This window comes from Rhineura floridana, chromosome 7 (assembly GCF_030035675.1).
Source record: "Rhineura floridana isolate rRhiFlo1 chromosome 7, rRhiFlo1.hap2, whole genome shotgun sequence".
In the NCBI taxonomy this organism is placed as follows: Eukaryota; Metazoa; Chordata; class Lepidosauria; order Squamata; family Rhineuridae; genus Rhineura; species Rhineura floridana.
The window spans coordinates 79,673,305-79,688,600 of NC_084486.1; the positions used below are offsets into that span (position 1 = coordinate 79,673,305).

Sequence of the window (15,296 nt, forward strand, 5' to 3'; positions counted from 1 at the left end):
GTAATTATAACAATAGTTTAGGTTGGCTATGTTAGCCACAATTGTTGTAATTAAAAATATGTCAGATTTGCTTCAATATGCATGTTCTTTTGATATCTTTATTGCTACCCCCTTTCCCACTCTAGCTGCCCAGTTTGGTTGAGACTGAGGAAGATAAGCCCCTCTTCCACCATAATCCTGAACATATAACTTGAATGTAAATCTCACTGACTCAGTGGATACATTTACATTGCTTATGATAAGATGTCCTCATTTTAGGCGGTTAAAAAACCAAGGGGAACATCAACTAAGCTATTCAGTCCATATGGACCAGATCTAGGGTAGCAATTCTTAATTTATTTTTGCTAGATCCGGTATGTTTTCAGTGTTACTGTAACAATCAAAACAGCAGCTGTTGTTGGATATGCGAGTGCTGGAAATGAGAAGCATAACATCCCAATTATTGGTGGGAGGGAAACATCTGCGCTAGAGAAGGAATGAAATTAATTCCAGCGTTTAGCAATGGAATATATTAATTGACATGAATTAAGTGTAAATGATGAGGTGCTTCCTGTGTAACCGGGTAAATAAAGAGTCCTCTTGGATTAAATACCAAGAGAGCAACTGTTGTTGAATCCTATTTTAACCCCCCTTAGCTCAAGAAAAAGTAACTATTGTGAACAGAGCTGTCAAAATGTTTGCTTTATATGAAAATCCTTATACTGAACCTTTTTTGCTATCTCACTTTCCTCTTTGTGATGGCCACAAAATTAGATGGCTTTTAAAGCTGTCCATGGCTGGTTGCTAATCATGATGGATATATGCTACTCCCACAATTAGAGACAGGGATGGCTAACGTTTTATGGCCCAAGGGTCACATTCATCCTTGGTCAACTCTCCAGGTCTGTATGCCAGTAGTGGATGTAGCCAAAATTGGTTGTGACCAACCCGTCCTCTCACACAGCCACCCTCAACTCCTCTGTGCAGATCAGCTGAGAATGGAGGTGTTGCTGCCTCACCACTCATCAAATGTTCAAAGTAATGCCTGTGGAGGATCAATGTGATGCCTGCAGAGAGGTTAAAAGTTCTTTGGCCACCCCACTGCCATGTCTTCTTGATTTCCCCCCTTTTGCTTCCACTGTCAAAACTGGTGGGGTCTTGGGGGGTGAGTAAAAAGTGCTTGGAGATGAAACCCCCCTGAATTAAAGTCTTTCGGTCTGATCCAGAAGAACTGTCTCAATGTTTACATGTCTTTGTTGTAAACAGCATCTTTGAGGCCAAATAGCAGTAGAAGCTGCAATCCTATGCACAGATGCGTGCAAGTAGGCTTTATTGAACATAATGAGTTTATTTTCAGTAAACATGCACGTGCACAGATTTCCTCATGCATTAAAAAATGAAGATGCACTCTGCATGAGTGTACTCTGTGCCTCATAATGAGTGAGACGGATAATGCTGTTTTATTTGATTTCATGGACATGGTATACACACAGCAAGGAACCAGGGCCAGTTGAGGCTCCCACCAGCATGTTCACATGGTGTATATGCAGTGAAAAAATGTATATCTATCTCACACATTAGTGGACATTATAGGTTGAGGTAATATAACAGCTAAACTGCTATATGAAGCAATCCTCATTGGAAGTCATGATATGGGAATTTGGGAAAGCGGGGTGCTGGACATGAAATAGAGTAGAGTATTTTTCTACCCAAGCTGCCATGCCATGAGCAATCTTTTACCATGGGAAAGAAATAACAGAATTAGGAATGGCTGGGGATAGACAAAGCTGTCGATTTCGGTTTCTCCCAGTTTCTCTTTTTTTCCAATCTTAAATTAGTTTGCCACATTTTCTGCATCAGTTTGCATTTTTAAAAAGATCCTTACAAAAATTCAACAATATTTCAGTGAACATTTCTCCTAATATACATTTATACTTGTATTTTTCCCTAATACACCCCTTTTTGCAAGCAATGTCCCCCAGTACAATGCAGTTTGGTATATTTTCACTAATATGTACATTTTAATGTACATTTTCTCCTAATATATGCATTTTTGTATAGATCATTTGGTTAGAGAATTTGTACAATTCAGAGAAGGACAGCTTTGAAAGTTCACATATTCTTTTGGGAAGTTCAAATTAGACAGGTTAGCATTAATATGCAAACCAAACCAAAAATTCTCCCCCATCCCTAATGAGTTATTGCTACTATTTTTTATATGCAAAGGGATCTAAATATTGTGATTTCAAATGCTACTGCATCCCTAGGGATATTACGCAGTTATGAAAGGAGAAAATAATGCAGCAGAGGGATTTATTGTTTACATAATCAGTTGCCAATTGTTGCAGTGCAAAATGACAGTGTTTTTGAGATTAATTTCCCTTTCCGTTTCCGTTACCATTTTCTTTCCTTCAAGAAAACCTTCATTGGCATCAAAACACAGCACTCAAGAACTCACTGTGATGTTCTGACTATGGGGTGTGTAGCTGTATTCCCCAGCTCAGACATTTTACATTCTGCACTGTTAGCATTGGATATGACTGTACTAATTCTTTCCATTCAAGTACTGGTAGTTGTACATGGTTGTTATGAAATTGTATGTATTGATTTGAGGGTCAATATTTTCAGATCTTTCTTAAGATCATGCAAGAAATGTTCTCTAACTGTTCTCTTTTGCTGGCTGTTTACTAAACCAGAAGTCCTGTGAACGGAAAAAGTGTACATTTTGAAAAAGAAGGTTCTCTTTTCTTTTTTGCAAGCTGAGATAATGGTATTTGCAATGGAGGCTCTACTTGTTCCTCCATTGTAGGGTAGCCACTTTTGTACTGCCAAAAACAAAGGAAATGTATCACACAACACACACACATAAATAAAACAAGGACACAGATTTGCATAACATTTTCATATGCTAATATATGTGTGTGTGTAGATAGATAGATGCACATTTAGAAATAATGGCTATACTTTAGATATTATTTATTTATTATTTGATTTATATCCCGCCCTTCCTCCCAGCAGGAGATAGAAATACTATACGGCACATCTCACCATAGTGGGGAAGATTGTAACCAGGTGACCTCTATGACTTCTTAGTCTGCTGTCCAGGTGCTAACTGTCTAAGGCTCCTGTTCTCCCTTCTTATGATTCTTTAACTTTATCTTTAAACTAGAGGATGCCTACTGTAAAGTAGGACTCATGGAGAAGTCTTCAACAAACCTGTCCCTTCAATGCAAGGATTATAACTAGTGCAAAGGAGCTTTCCTCCTCCTCCCTCCCAACCCCTAGAACAGTTTTAGGTGGCAGGGAGGAAGGAGAGAGGGGGAAATTCTGTTGTGCAGACAGAAATCCTTGCACTAATGGAACTATTTACTTAGCCCTACATTGAATACAACTAGTGGTAATGCTACTCAGTTGCTACCTGCAATATGAAAGGATAGGGAACTACTGAGGTATGGGGTGCCGTATTGGCTCTTTGTGTAGGCTAAAGTGTATAAGGAGCTGGATGGGCACTGGAAGAACATCAATCCATTTTCAGAATCACCTACACACAAATACATACTTTTCTTTATAGTAAAGGGAAAGCAGCCAATGATGGCTACAAGTTGGTCCACCACTTACCCACTTCCTGCCAAACCCTTAGAGTTGGCTTAACAGGGAGGGGAAATTTCTAGAAACACACACAGTGAATTTCATGGTGAATTTCAAATTTCCTGTTGTGACAAAACATCAGAATAATTTTGAGGAAATCAAGAATCAGTCCAGTGATGGTGAAAATGTATTTGAAGTAGGAAGGGGTGGTGGTGGAGAACAATTGTAGACATTCTAGTTTCCTACACAGGCTGTTCTGCCTGTCATGACCCTGTCATAAACCTGACCCTGTTAGTCCCAGGACTCAATTCCCAAATCCAGGGCAATTGATCCTGACAAGGCACAACCCACGCCTCCCTTACCAGGGCTGAGCAAGTCACAACAGACCTGCAAGGTAGGTAGACTGCCCCCACCCCTTAAACTGGTCAACCACTCTGGGCCAAGGGGAAATCCAAAGTGCTAGAAATAGACCTGCCATGGATTCCAGCAGACAAGAGTCAAAAATGCATTCCTTGTCTTGGAGCCCTGAGCAAAGAACCAAATACACAGTACTCCATGGACAAATGGACAAGGTACCAGATTCAGAGCCACATGTATTATTTATTTATTTTATTTATTTTTACCCCGCCCTTTTTCCAAAGTTGGAACTCAAGGCGGCTTACAGATAAAAGTGGATACATATAATAAAAACATACACATTCCTCCTGAAATGAACACACACTGGGAAATAAGACGTAGCTTTATTAAATAAAATATAAGTGCCCCCAAATAGCAGCAAAATGGTTCCTTAAAACCCACACCCAGAGGGCAAGGTAAAATATAGAGAGTTACAGTCATAAAACAAAATAACAAAACTGTCTAACCTATTCTATACTTACAAAGAGATAACTCTTGTATAGCTCCATGATTCCACATCTCCCTAGAGATGCATAGCCTGGATAGCAGATGGAAAACGGAACCCCACACAGGTAACACCAATAAGCATGATGGAACCCAGGAGAACAAAGGCTAAACTCTGAATCCTATACTTATGAGAAAGTTCCTAGCAACAGCTATAGGGCTTGCAGATGATGGAATGCTGGTGGATTTTTTGCACCTAACTGGCATGTACTCCCCAATCCTTCCCAGGCCTGTAGCCTTGATTGTACCAGTCACTGCTGATAAGTAGGTGTTCCTGCTTAGGCCTAATTAAGTAGCTTCAGCTATGAAAAAATGCAAGTCATTGCTCTTCCCAGAGGCCATTTCAGACAAGATGAAATACCCACAATTCTTTGCCACATAGCCATTGTAAAACTCAGGTGTTCTTGACACTGCCCACTTTATTGTTTGGTTTTTCTTTTTCCAATATCTCTTCCATTCTCAGAAAAGTCATCCTTTGCTCTCCAGTCTTTCCTCCACTACCACCAGTTAAAAGTGGCAAATGAGCAGGGAACAATTTGTTCCCTTATTTCTATCTTCTGTTCTACATTGACTAATCTTAGTTAAAGTCATCAATTTATTGCAAGTATGAAAGAAGATCTGAAATTAATTTCATGGGATGGTTTAAGAGCATTTGACAGCTAAAGGCATTGTTGTTGTTTTTGTGATTTCAGATGCACAGTACATCACCTGCAGGATGCAGAACTGCTCTGAAGCTATAAGAAGTAAACCTTTTCCAGGATACATCGACTCTGACTCCCTCATCGTCCAGGATGATTATGTGTTTGTTCAGGTCTGAACAGCTTTTTCACTGATTGATTGCAAATCATTTGTCCTCCTTCCCTGAATTTTAATCTCCCTTCCCTCACACTTGCAACAAAACAGCTTGCATGAATGCTCCATTTCAGTGCATCGACTCCAAGCATTGGTCCCATCGGGATGCTAATTGTTTCCTTCTGCCTCTATCTCAAGTACCTTATCAACACAGGGGTCATGAAGCGTTTTGCCTGGAGTATGTGCAATGTGTACAGAAATAATATTCCTTGCTAATCAGCCCATCTCATTTTATATTCCAAGAGCATCCTTCCATCTCACCAGGTTTTTAAGTTTGTATGCCAGGTTCTGATATCACAATTGCAACAGACCAATCAAGCTTTTCTCTATCAGTTTGTGATAGGGAAGAAGGGGTAAGGGAAAGAGATGGAAAGGGAGTCCTTGAGAAGAGTAATCAGGCATGATTGTCATGCATGGGCTATGATTATTCGGAAAAGGATGGAGATGATACATATTCAGCTGAGCTGTGTTCCAGGTGAAAGCCAGATAATATATCTGAATGGTTTCAGGTTTCATTATCCTCCTGCTGCTGTCCATTTCATAACAAAGAGAAAGGAAATAAAGTGCAAGCAGAGTGGAGACGAGCTGTAAATTATATAGCTTCAAACTATTGCGTGAGATTCTGAGGCCTCTGGCTTGTTTCAGTGCATACATGAAGGATCACTTTCCTGTCTAGGTTGTAAATGATCCTGATTTTTGAACTGGGATTATACTGGCTATCTTGGATATAGTGCTGAACTATCTTACCCATCCTCCCCAGTCATAATGGTATGCAGAATCTGGCCTAACAACCCCCCTCCCTGTTATAACTGCCCACTCAAATAAAACTTTTGCCAGCCCTCTTGTGTGGTAAAGAGCACATACGCATTGCCTTACTTTTACCAAGTGTAATCCACTATACACATAGCCAAACAAAAGTATACACTATATTGCATAGATAAGTCTGTTGTGTGGCTTAAAAAGACAATTTGCAGACTGGTAGCCATGTTAGTCTGTTACAGCAAAAATGACAAAGAGTCTTGTTTCACCATTAAGACTTTATTATGGGCACTTCATCAGATGCATGAAGTGTTTAGTCATGCAGACTGAGCTGAAATCCTATGCAGTTTTGTACCGTTAGTGCTATGGACTTAAATATACTTGGTTGAGGGCAGGATTCTGAAGTAGAATTGTGTGTTAACAGAGACTGGTTTTATTGTGTTCAAATGATTAAATGAAAAGGAAATATATAATACATAATTGTTAATAAAGACCAAACTGTTAAGCTTAGACTACTGTTATAATATCTAATATGGCAGCCATCTCCTGTCGCTTGTAATAAATGATACTTGTTTTTATTCTGGCATTCAATATAAGCTACTGAGATTCACTTTTGTTTTTCCTTAAGCAAATTTGAGGAAGATAGTCTATTTCATTGGTTTGCTTGCAGTTAGCTTTTGTCTGTAGTGTAAACATAGATTTCCTTGAAACATATAACAGTAAGTGTTAAACACTGTAAAATTCAGTGGCCCTGGTAGACTTGAGATCTGGCCAAAACTTTAGATATAGCCTTGTGTTTGAAGAAAAAAAAGTTTTCCCAAAGGTGACATGAACATAAACGGTTCTGTCATTATACTCTTAAGTCCTGATTGTTAGATATAAAGAACAACTACCACTGACACAAGTATTACAATTGCTGCATGCTCAGATGAGGTTTCAGAAGGCTGCTTCTAGACGCTTATATTTGCAGGTTTTTCTGAGCCCTTTTGTCTTTCTGTACAAGCAATCTGAATAGGTTAGGCCACTTAACACTGTCAGTTTTCACTGCAGACAATCTGAATGATGGCTATTTTGTCTCCTGCTGTAACTGCAGTCCCATTTTTGAGCTGTCACTGCTGCAATTGCATTCCCCTTTCCAGCATGCCTATTATTTTCTCCATGCCTTAAAAAAAATTGAAACATTGATGATAATAACCTTGATAATAAAAGAAAACTGTTATATGTTGCAGCTGACATCAGGAGGCCGGCCTCATTACTACGTGTCCTATCGGAGAAATGCATTTGCGCAGATGAGGCTTCCTAAGTACGCTTTGCCAAAGGTAAACTCTTAAGTCTAGGATATTCACACACATACTTTCAGCTCACAGTCAGACCAGCAATCAGCATTACTACTTTTCAGCAGTAATTTCAGAGTTGGTTTAATTTAGACGCATACCAAATTCCTACTAAAGAAAATGTTCAATTAGAAAAAAAAAATATCCCCATCCTTTAAGGTCAATAGGGAGCCAGTGTGACGTAGCGGTTAGAGTGTTGGACTATGACCTGGAAGACCAGGGTTTGAATGAAGGTCACTGGGTGACCTTGGGCCAGTCACTGCCTCTCAGCCTCAGAGGAAGACAATGGAAAACCACCTCTGAATACAGTTTACCATGAAAGCCCTATTCATAGGGAATCGGCTTGAAAGCAGTCCATTTCCATTTTTTAAGGTCAATATTACAGCTAGCTACAGACATTTGTTCAAAATGCAGATTGATTTTTGAGTTGGTGGAAATAACTAATTAGTGTTTCATTTTTATCATTAGTGATATTTGGGACTCTTTAAAATGTTTTCCCTTCTCTTTGTGCCAGTGGCTTCCATATTTTGCTTTATTAATGGAATTTAATGGGGATTAAAGAACAAAATGCCTTTATTTGTCTGCTTCACATCTTCCCTAATTAAGAACAATTAAGAATTAGCAATGGAGCCTAAAAGGCTATCATTGCCTTCTGGAGCTATAAATTGTTTTTTTTAAAAAACACTATGTAAAATATGTCAGTCAGGAGGAAAACAAGAGGGAAGGGAAAAATTATTATTAAGGACTGTTGTTCCCCATACAAACCACTCATTGGGTAAACTCTGGATAGTTGCTGTCTCTCAGTATAATGAAGATGCTTGTTTCATTATGCCATGATTTGGAAATATGGCCTTGAGAAATAGAGGTATTTATTTATGCAGTTATCTTTTAAAAATGTAAACCCTCATTTGAAATCCAGTGATAGGTTTTGCAAAATCATTGTCCTGATGGGATCTGAACAAAGATGATCCTCAGGGATTTGAAATGCCCTGGGAGGGTGTTTCTTATCAAATCACATCATAGTCAGATGAGTGTTTATTTGCGAACGATGCTTAAAAACTCATCAGAGCCTTTCCCTAGCCAGTTATTGTGAAGGTTGTGCTAAAAGGTCACTTGGAAATACCAAGCTGCTGCTCACATGGACCATTGGGATGAGGTTGTACACTGAGATGGTCGGGCTTTCCAAAATGCTTTCTCTCCATAAGCAGATCTTCTCTAATTTTTATAGAAAACTGAGGAAGGTAACTTGCTAATTGACTTTAGTTTAGTCAAAGTGAAAGAACTGTGAAGATAAATTTGCCAAGCTCTGTGCTCTTGCCTTCTCTTGGAAGTGGCCCCAAACACTATCACTCCAAGATAGCAAAGCCTGAAAAGGTTGCAATATCTGATATCACAGAACTCCACTGGCTTCAAGGCTGTCTAAGAGCCTGTGTAGTATAGTGGCCAGCGTGTTGGACTAGGATGGGTACACCACATTTCAAAATCCATTTAGTCACAAATTCACTGGGTGATTTTGGGTAGTTACTGTCTTTCTGCCTAATCTGCCACATGGGGTTGCTGTGAGGACAAAATGGAGGTAGAAGGAGAATTGTGTGTGACACCTTGAGCTCCTTGGATGGAAGGGAAGTGCTTTCTGCTTTGCAGTGTAATGTAATGTAATTTGTTTTAACTGATTGCTATTTTATTTTATATAAGACAATCTATTAGTTAAGTCATTGTATTTTAAAATTTTTGTAACTTGCCCTGGGACCTCATGGTGAAAATTGATTAAGAAATTAATAAAATAATAATAGTATTATTAATGACTGAGCCTACAGAAGAGTTGGGTTTGTGGCAAACTCTGAAAAGAGAGAGGTGGCACCAATTTAGACAATGTCCTGCTGATTAAAATCAAGTTTGGGTGGAGGGGCTTCTCTATGCCCCACCCATGGTTGAAGCACAGTTGGTTTGGACAAGGGGTAGAGCCTTCTCTGTGGCTGCATGATGTTATCGAACACCTTGCTCAGAAACCTCAGGTGGCCTCCCCCACTTTCGTTGTCTTGCACTGGTTAGTGAAGATTCTATTGTTATCATTCTGAATTGATTCAGTGGGTGGTATTCAACTAGGTTTTGCTCACAGTATGTCCATTGAAAAGAATGGATCTAATTTAATCATGTTCATTAGTTTCAGTGGATCTGCTCTTAGTAAACCTTAGTTGAACACCAGCCTATGATTCTATACTGATGGTGATGATGATGTTATCATTCCGATAGACTTTTAGCTTGTGAGGTAGATAGTTTTATCTGAAGATTGTGTTCCTTCTGCTGTGCCTACATTTGTTGTGTTTTGTTTGATGTTACTGTTTTATTATGATGCTGTGATTTTAACCATGGTCAGCCTCCTCGAATAATTCATGTTTGAAAGGTGGGGTAAGAATTCCTATCTAATCTATCTATCTACCTACCTACCTACCTCAAACAAAACTCCATCAACTGCAAATCCCAAAGCCTGCATGCTCAGGAAGACTTGACAAACCTCCTTTGGAGATGCCCAATCATAGAATCTTGGAAGAAAGATGTAAGACATTAACACTATAATAAGCCACATACCCAGAAAATGAGGCCTGTCAGAAGAGTAGAAAAGATGGTCATACTCAGGGCCAGCTCCAGGAATGCAGGGGCCCTTGGGCATTAGCCTGCCCCGGGCCCCTCTGCTTCCCTTCCGCGATCCCATGGATTGCAAGACGAGCTTCCGAACTGCCTGCCATCCCCCGCCACCCCCAGCGCTTCACCTACCTTTCAGTGCTGTTTGCGCAGGGTTGCCATCAATAAAGATGGCGGCTGAGGTTTCCGTAAGGGACTGAAGCCTTTGCCGCCATCTTGGTCCCGTGCACGCATTGCTGCCATCAACCAGGATGGTGGCAGAGGCTTCAGTCCCTTACGGAAAACTCAGCCGCCATCTTTATTGATGCCAACCCTGCACGAACAGCAGAGAAAGGTAGGTGAAGCGCGGGGGATGGCGGGAGGCTCGGAAGCTCATCTTGCGATCTGCGGGATCACGGAAGGGGAGCAGAGGGCCCCTCAGAGGCCCCCCAGGGGCTCCTAGAGCTGCGGGGCCCTCGGGCCAGTGCCCAACCTGGCCACCCTTTGGAACCGGCCCTGGTCATACTAGTCATACAGGCTATACTAGCAGCAGGATGAATAATCTTTTAACATTTGAAATCCCAAGACACACCAGGCATGAAATGTTAGATACATAACATTCTGCAGTCGGCAGTCTATGAGAAAGTTCTGTTCACCAAACTACAATAAGAAATATGTCTCCAGGAGATTTGGAGTGGTTTCTTTGAACTGTGCTGAGTGACATCTAAGGCCAAAGGATACTGCACACAATGTGGAAATTGGAACCTTTCAAACTTACCTTCTATGCATTTGATTTTGTGATTTCTTATAGTTATCTATTTATTTATATCCTTACTCAACTATCATATACTTAACTCATTTACATGGCTTGACAATGACTGAAGGGCAGGCATAACACTAGCATTATAAAACAGGCTAATGGATTGGTGGGGGGAAGAGAACCAAAGGAGTGATTGAGGATGAATTGTTATATTGCAGGAGTAGGGAATCTTTTTTAGCCTGAAGGCCACATTCTCTTCTGGACAACCTTTTAGATACCACATCACATTGTACAGTAGGGTAGTTCTACACAGACTCACACACCCTGATTTATTTATTAAATTTACATCTCATCCTTCCTCTCAGAGGAGCCCAGGATGGCAGCCAGGCAGCAAAACTCATTATCAGAGTTCAGGGATACATTCAGCCAGGCACAAATTCTAAAGGAGGGTGTAAAGCTGGGCCAGTGAGGGGTGTGGCCTGGGGAGAGTGGTATGGTTGGGGAGGGGGTGTGTGTGAGGAGAAGCCCACTGAGAGTCATATACAGAGGCTTGGACACTGTGTTCAGCCTCCAGGCCTGAGGTTCCCCATCCTTGTTATATTGTATTAAAAGAGCTTGTGAAAACTTCAACAACAGAATAACAACACCAACAATAATAATAGCAGTAATCTTTCTTTTCTAGCTCCAGGGCTTCTTTTTCTACACATCTGTACTCCTCTGTATTCACATGGTGAGGAACACCACTCACTGTTCTTTCTACCACTATTGCTTGTCTGGTTCACAGAAACTGGTTGCCACTTACTTTTATGTGCTCTCTGCCAGCCTATAGCTCATAGCTCAGTGTTGTATGTGGGGCTGCAGTTAGTCTAGAATTCAGCAGATAGGATGTTGAATAGGGCACCTAGCTATGCACACATTTCACCTGTGCTATTAGCTACTGGATCATGTTCAAGGTTGCATAGAAGCCCCTTAACATCTTGGGACCAGGATACTTGGCAGACAGGCTTCCCCTTTATAGATCAGTTGAGCCCTATGATGTTCAGGGGAGGTCCTGCTGACCTTATCGCAATCAGTGTTCTGTCAACTTGTGTCATCATGGAGGTAGGCCTTTTCTATTATGACAACTCTCCTCTGGAATAGCCTCTTGGGAAATTTGGGAGATATCCACTGTGGTGGGTTTAAAGAGGCAACTGAAAACCGTTCTGTTTAGACAGCTTTTCCCTGACTCTTGGGGGAATTTTCAAATCACATTGCTCAGTATGTATATTTTCTTGCTATTTTACTGTATTACTTTGATATTTTAATTTTTTTAAAAACAAATATATCGTACTTTGATGTATGTGTTTGTTGGGGGGGAGTTATATACTTCTTTTGTAAACTGCTTAGAGTTCATATTAAGCAGTATATAAGCTAAAACACATTTATGTAACTGAACAGGTAAGCAGGAAATAGAGCTTTGGGAGCTCTAATGCCAGCTAGCTAAAGTCACAGGAGAACTGTGGCATGACAGTAGACAATGACTGGGAAGCAAATCTCCCAGGAGCTGTTGTTGATACCTCTGCTTTGATAGATCTCCCACCATCATCAGACACCAACCACATTTTATCTCCACTGTCTTGGTTTTAAGACAAGGAAATGCCTCGTGTTTTTTGATCCAAGGATCACATTGCCCCAGTGCAATCCCACCAGCAGACATGGCCACTCCACAATTTCACACAAACATACCATGCTTCAGAACACGAGCACACACACACACACACCCCAGAACAAAATAGCATTTTGCATGGCATTAAAATACTGCATTGAATGAATAACAAATCAAAAATCACAATCCCTGACACCCATGCATACACACACACACACATTCACATCACTTAAGAAGACATTGGAGGAACATTGCTGTGCCTATCTGCTTGCCTTTTCTGTGGGGCATGGAGCAGTCACCATTTTCTCAGAGACTCAGGGACAAAACAATATTCTTGGGGGCAAGGATCTGGCCTGTGACCAGCGGTTTACCATCCCTGTCCTAATATAACTTGAGCATACTAGTGGCAGAAGGCATGCACCAGCTGTATTCTTTCATGCCAGCCTGCAACATGTACATGCATAGTATCTCTATGAGTCAGTTTCAGCTCCCTTTATTTTGGTACTCAGTGCCCTATTGTAAATGTTTGTCTGGGAGTGCTTTAGAAGAATTCTCTGGGAAGAGGGGCTGACTGTTAAACTGCTCTGGCCGTTAGAACTGTCAGGGGAATAGGAATCTCCTAACAATATTCAGTACCCTTCACAAACTACCCAGGATTCTTTGGGGGCAACCATGACCATTTATAATTGTGGAACAAATTGTGGAATGTGGCCTGGATATATCTTTAAGGATGTATTCCCACTTATTGGACAGAGCATGTATTAACTTCTCTCATTCCTTGTAGAAATAGCTCATATTAAATATTTCCCAAGAAACTTCCTCTGATGTAGGATGTCACTTGCCTTAACAAGCCCCAAGAGGCCTTCTCTGTCACCCGGCACAAGAAGCAGATGTTGTTGAATCCACCTACAGGGTGATATTTAAGGCAACAAGGTGCTTCATTACAATCCTGCAGCATCTTCAAAGGATGAACAGTTAAATCTGTATGCAGAGAGCTACCGTGGGGAAGGCATGTTCAGGATGCTGTTATCAAAGCAGGTGGATGCCTTTATTAAAAATGAACAAAGTGTGGCACAGTCAAAAGGAAATGAAACGAGCAAGGTCCTTTATGACTAGAGAGTCTTTAATCTTTCAACTCAATTACTTTGCCCAAATAAAATCAATGGTGTGTAAAGCTTTCTTAAAGACCATAGTATCTTGTGGAATTCTTGTACCCAGACAAAGTAGCTTGATCACTAGATCCCCACATTGATGTTTCTACTTCTTTAGATGAAAGGAAGTGGTGAAATTCTGTGCCTTTGATGCAGCAGTAGCAAGAATGATTGTAGGCAACAGGTTCTGAGCAACAGCCAATATAGGCATTGAAGTAATCTCCAAATCTCACAGAAGAGGAGCAGGATGTGAGGGAGATGCTTTATGCGTCCCCTCATCAGCAACAGGAATAAAACAGCCAACAATGACGTATGGGTGAAAATGGACCAGAACCTTATTGGATCACAGTAAGTGGGTTTGGCATGCCACTAGGGCAAAGATTGGCTTTATTACAACCGCCCATGCTAAAGGAATGTTTGTCCACCCAACTAGCAGTTGGGGAATCACCCTTGAGTGTTGGCCTGTGTTAGACCCCAAGTATGGTGCAAGCCAATGCACTTGTAATCCCATTGGTCAACCATTGGGGGTGGGTGCAAGCTAGATGAGGCCCAGTCTCTCCCAAGCTAGGAATACTGCCCAACCTATATCCTCAATAGACCCCTTATAGGGTTTCCCCTTATGTTTGATCCTGCCCAATGCCATTTCCTCCTTAAGTTGGGACAGAAGCATATGGACACCTAACAATTGTGAACCAATCACTGAGGGACAGGCAAAAAACCAACTTGATTCAGAGGAAAATTCCTGTTCAGCCCTGTCAACCAGTGACCCTTTAAAGAAAAGCTCAGTGATCCACTAAAACTGAGGGCAGGTGGGTGGGGAAGGTGGCATGCAAAGAAACAGGTTGGCAGCAGCATGGCCAAAGCCTCTTAAAGGCCTGACTCTGCCCTTCCTAGAGGTCTTGTGGGATCACCCGCGACTACAGGCAGTCCAGCAAAAGCTGGACCATGGGCAGGAGGTTGAATCTCCCCACCTGTTGCTGCCTGGGGCCATGCACCGCCCCACAACAGTGCCCTGTGCTTGCAAGCACAGGTCTAGGATTTATCAATTTGGAGCTATTATACATGGTTTTTCAATATTGTTACTAATTTTCTGCTAATATATTTGAACTAATACTGATCAGGATAAGGATTGGCATTTTTAGTCTCTGGCATATTGCTTTGTGAGTGTTCCTGACACCTTCAAAAGCACTGTGACCACTGGAGAAAGCTAGCATCTGGAATTTGTCAAGGAACATTGATCAGACAAATCAATTTACTGTCAAACCATACTTACGACAAATAATACAAATAGCACAAGCACAATTCAAGAGAAGTTTAAAAGAAAAATGAATAAATCCAGTAGACCTGTGTGGACCAGTGGTCCATCATTAAAGCAGTCATCTGTATAATTTCCAAACATTGTATGTTTGACATTGTCCTTCTGCAGCGCAGCATTTGCTAAGGTGGCCTTATAGTTATGGTTCTGTTGCCACCAACCACCAAGTACACAATTTAATCATGAATTTTAGAGATGCAAAATGAGTAGATGGGAGATGGGTAGATGAAAAATATAAGATACTTAATTTTAACTCTGAGCTCTAATTTTAATGTCTGAGGTGAGCCTCTTCCCATAAACTTTGATGGATGTTAGTAAGTTTGAAAATGTTTACTAGTGACTGCACTGCCTTACACATGGAACTTTATTTTTTATTTATTTTATTTTTATT

The 15,296-nt window shown here is 40.9% G+C and overlaps 1 protein-coding gene across 1 annotated transcript in view; it reads left to right on the forward strand.

The window, feature by feature from the left end:
• The window catches only part of SORCS1 (sortilin related VPS10 domain containing receptor 1), a 630,164-nt gene that overhangs the window by 485,317 nt on the left and 129,551 nt on the right, over positions 1 to 15,296 (forward strand). Inside the window, exons 7-8 of the mRNA XM_061636065.1 lie at positions 5,160 to 5,278; positions 7,308 to 7,397. Coding sequence (XP_061492049.1) covers positions 5,160 to 5,278; positions 7,308 to 7,397 — 209 coding nt within the window. The remainder of the gene's footprint in view (positions 1 to 5,159; positions 5,279 to 7,307; positions 7,398 to 15,296) is intronic.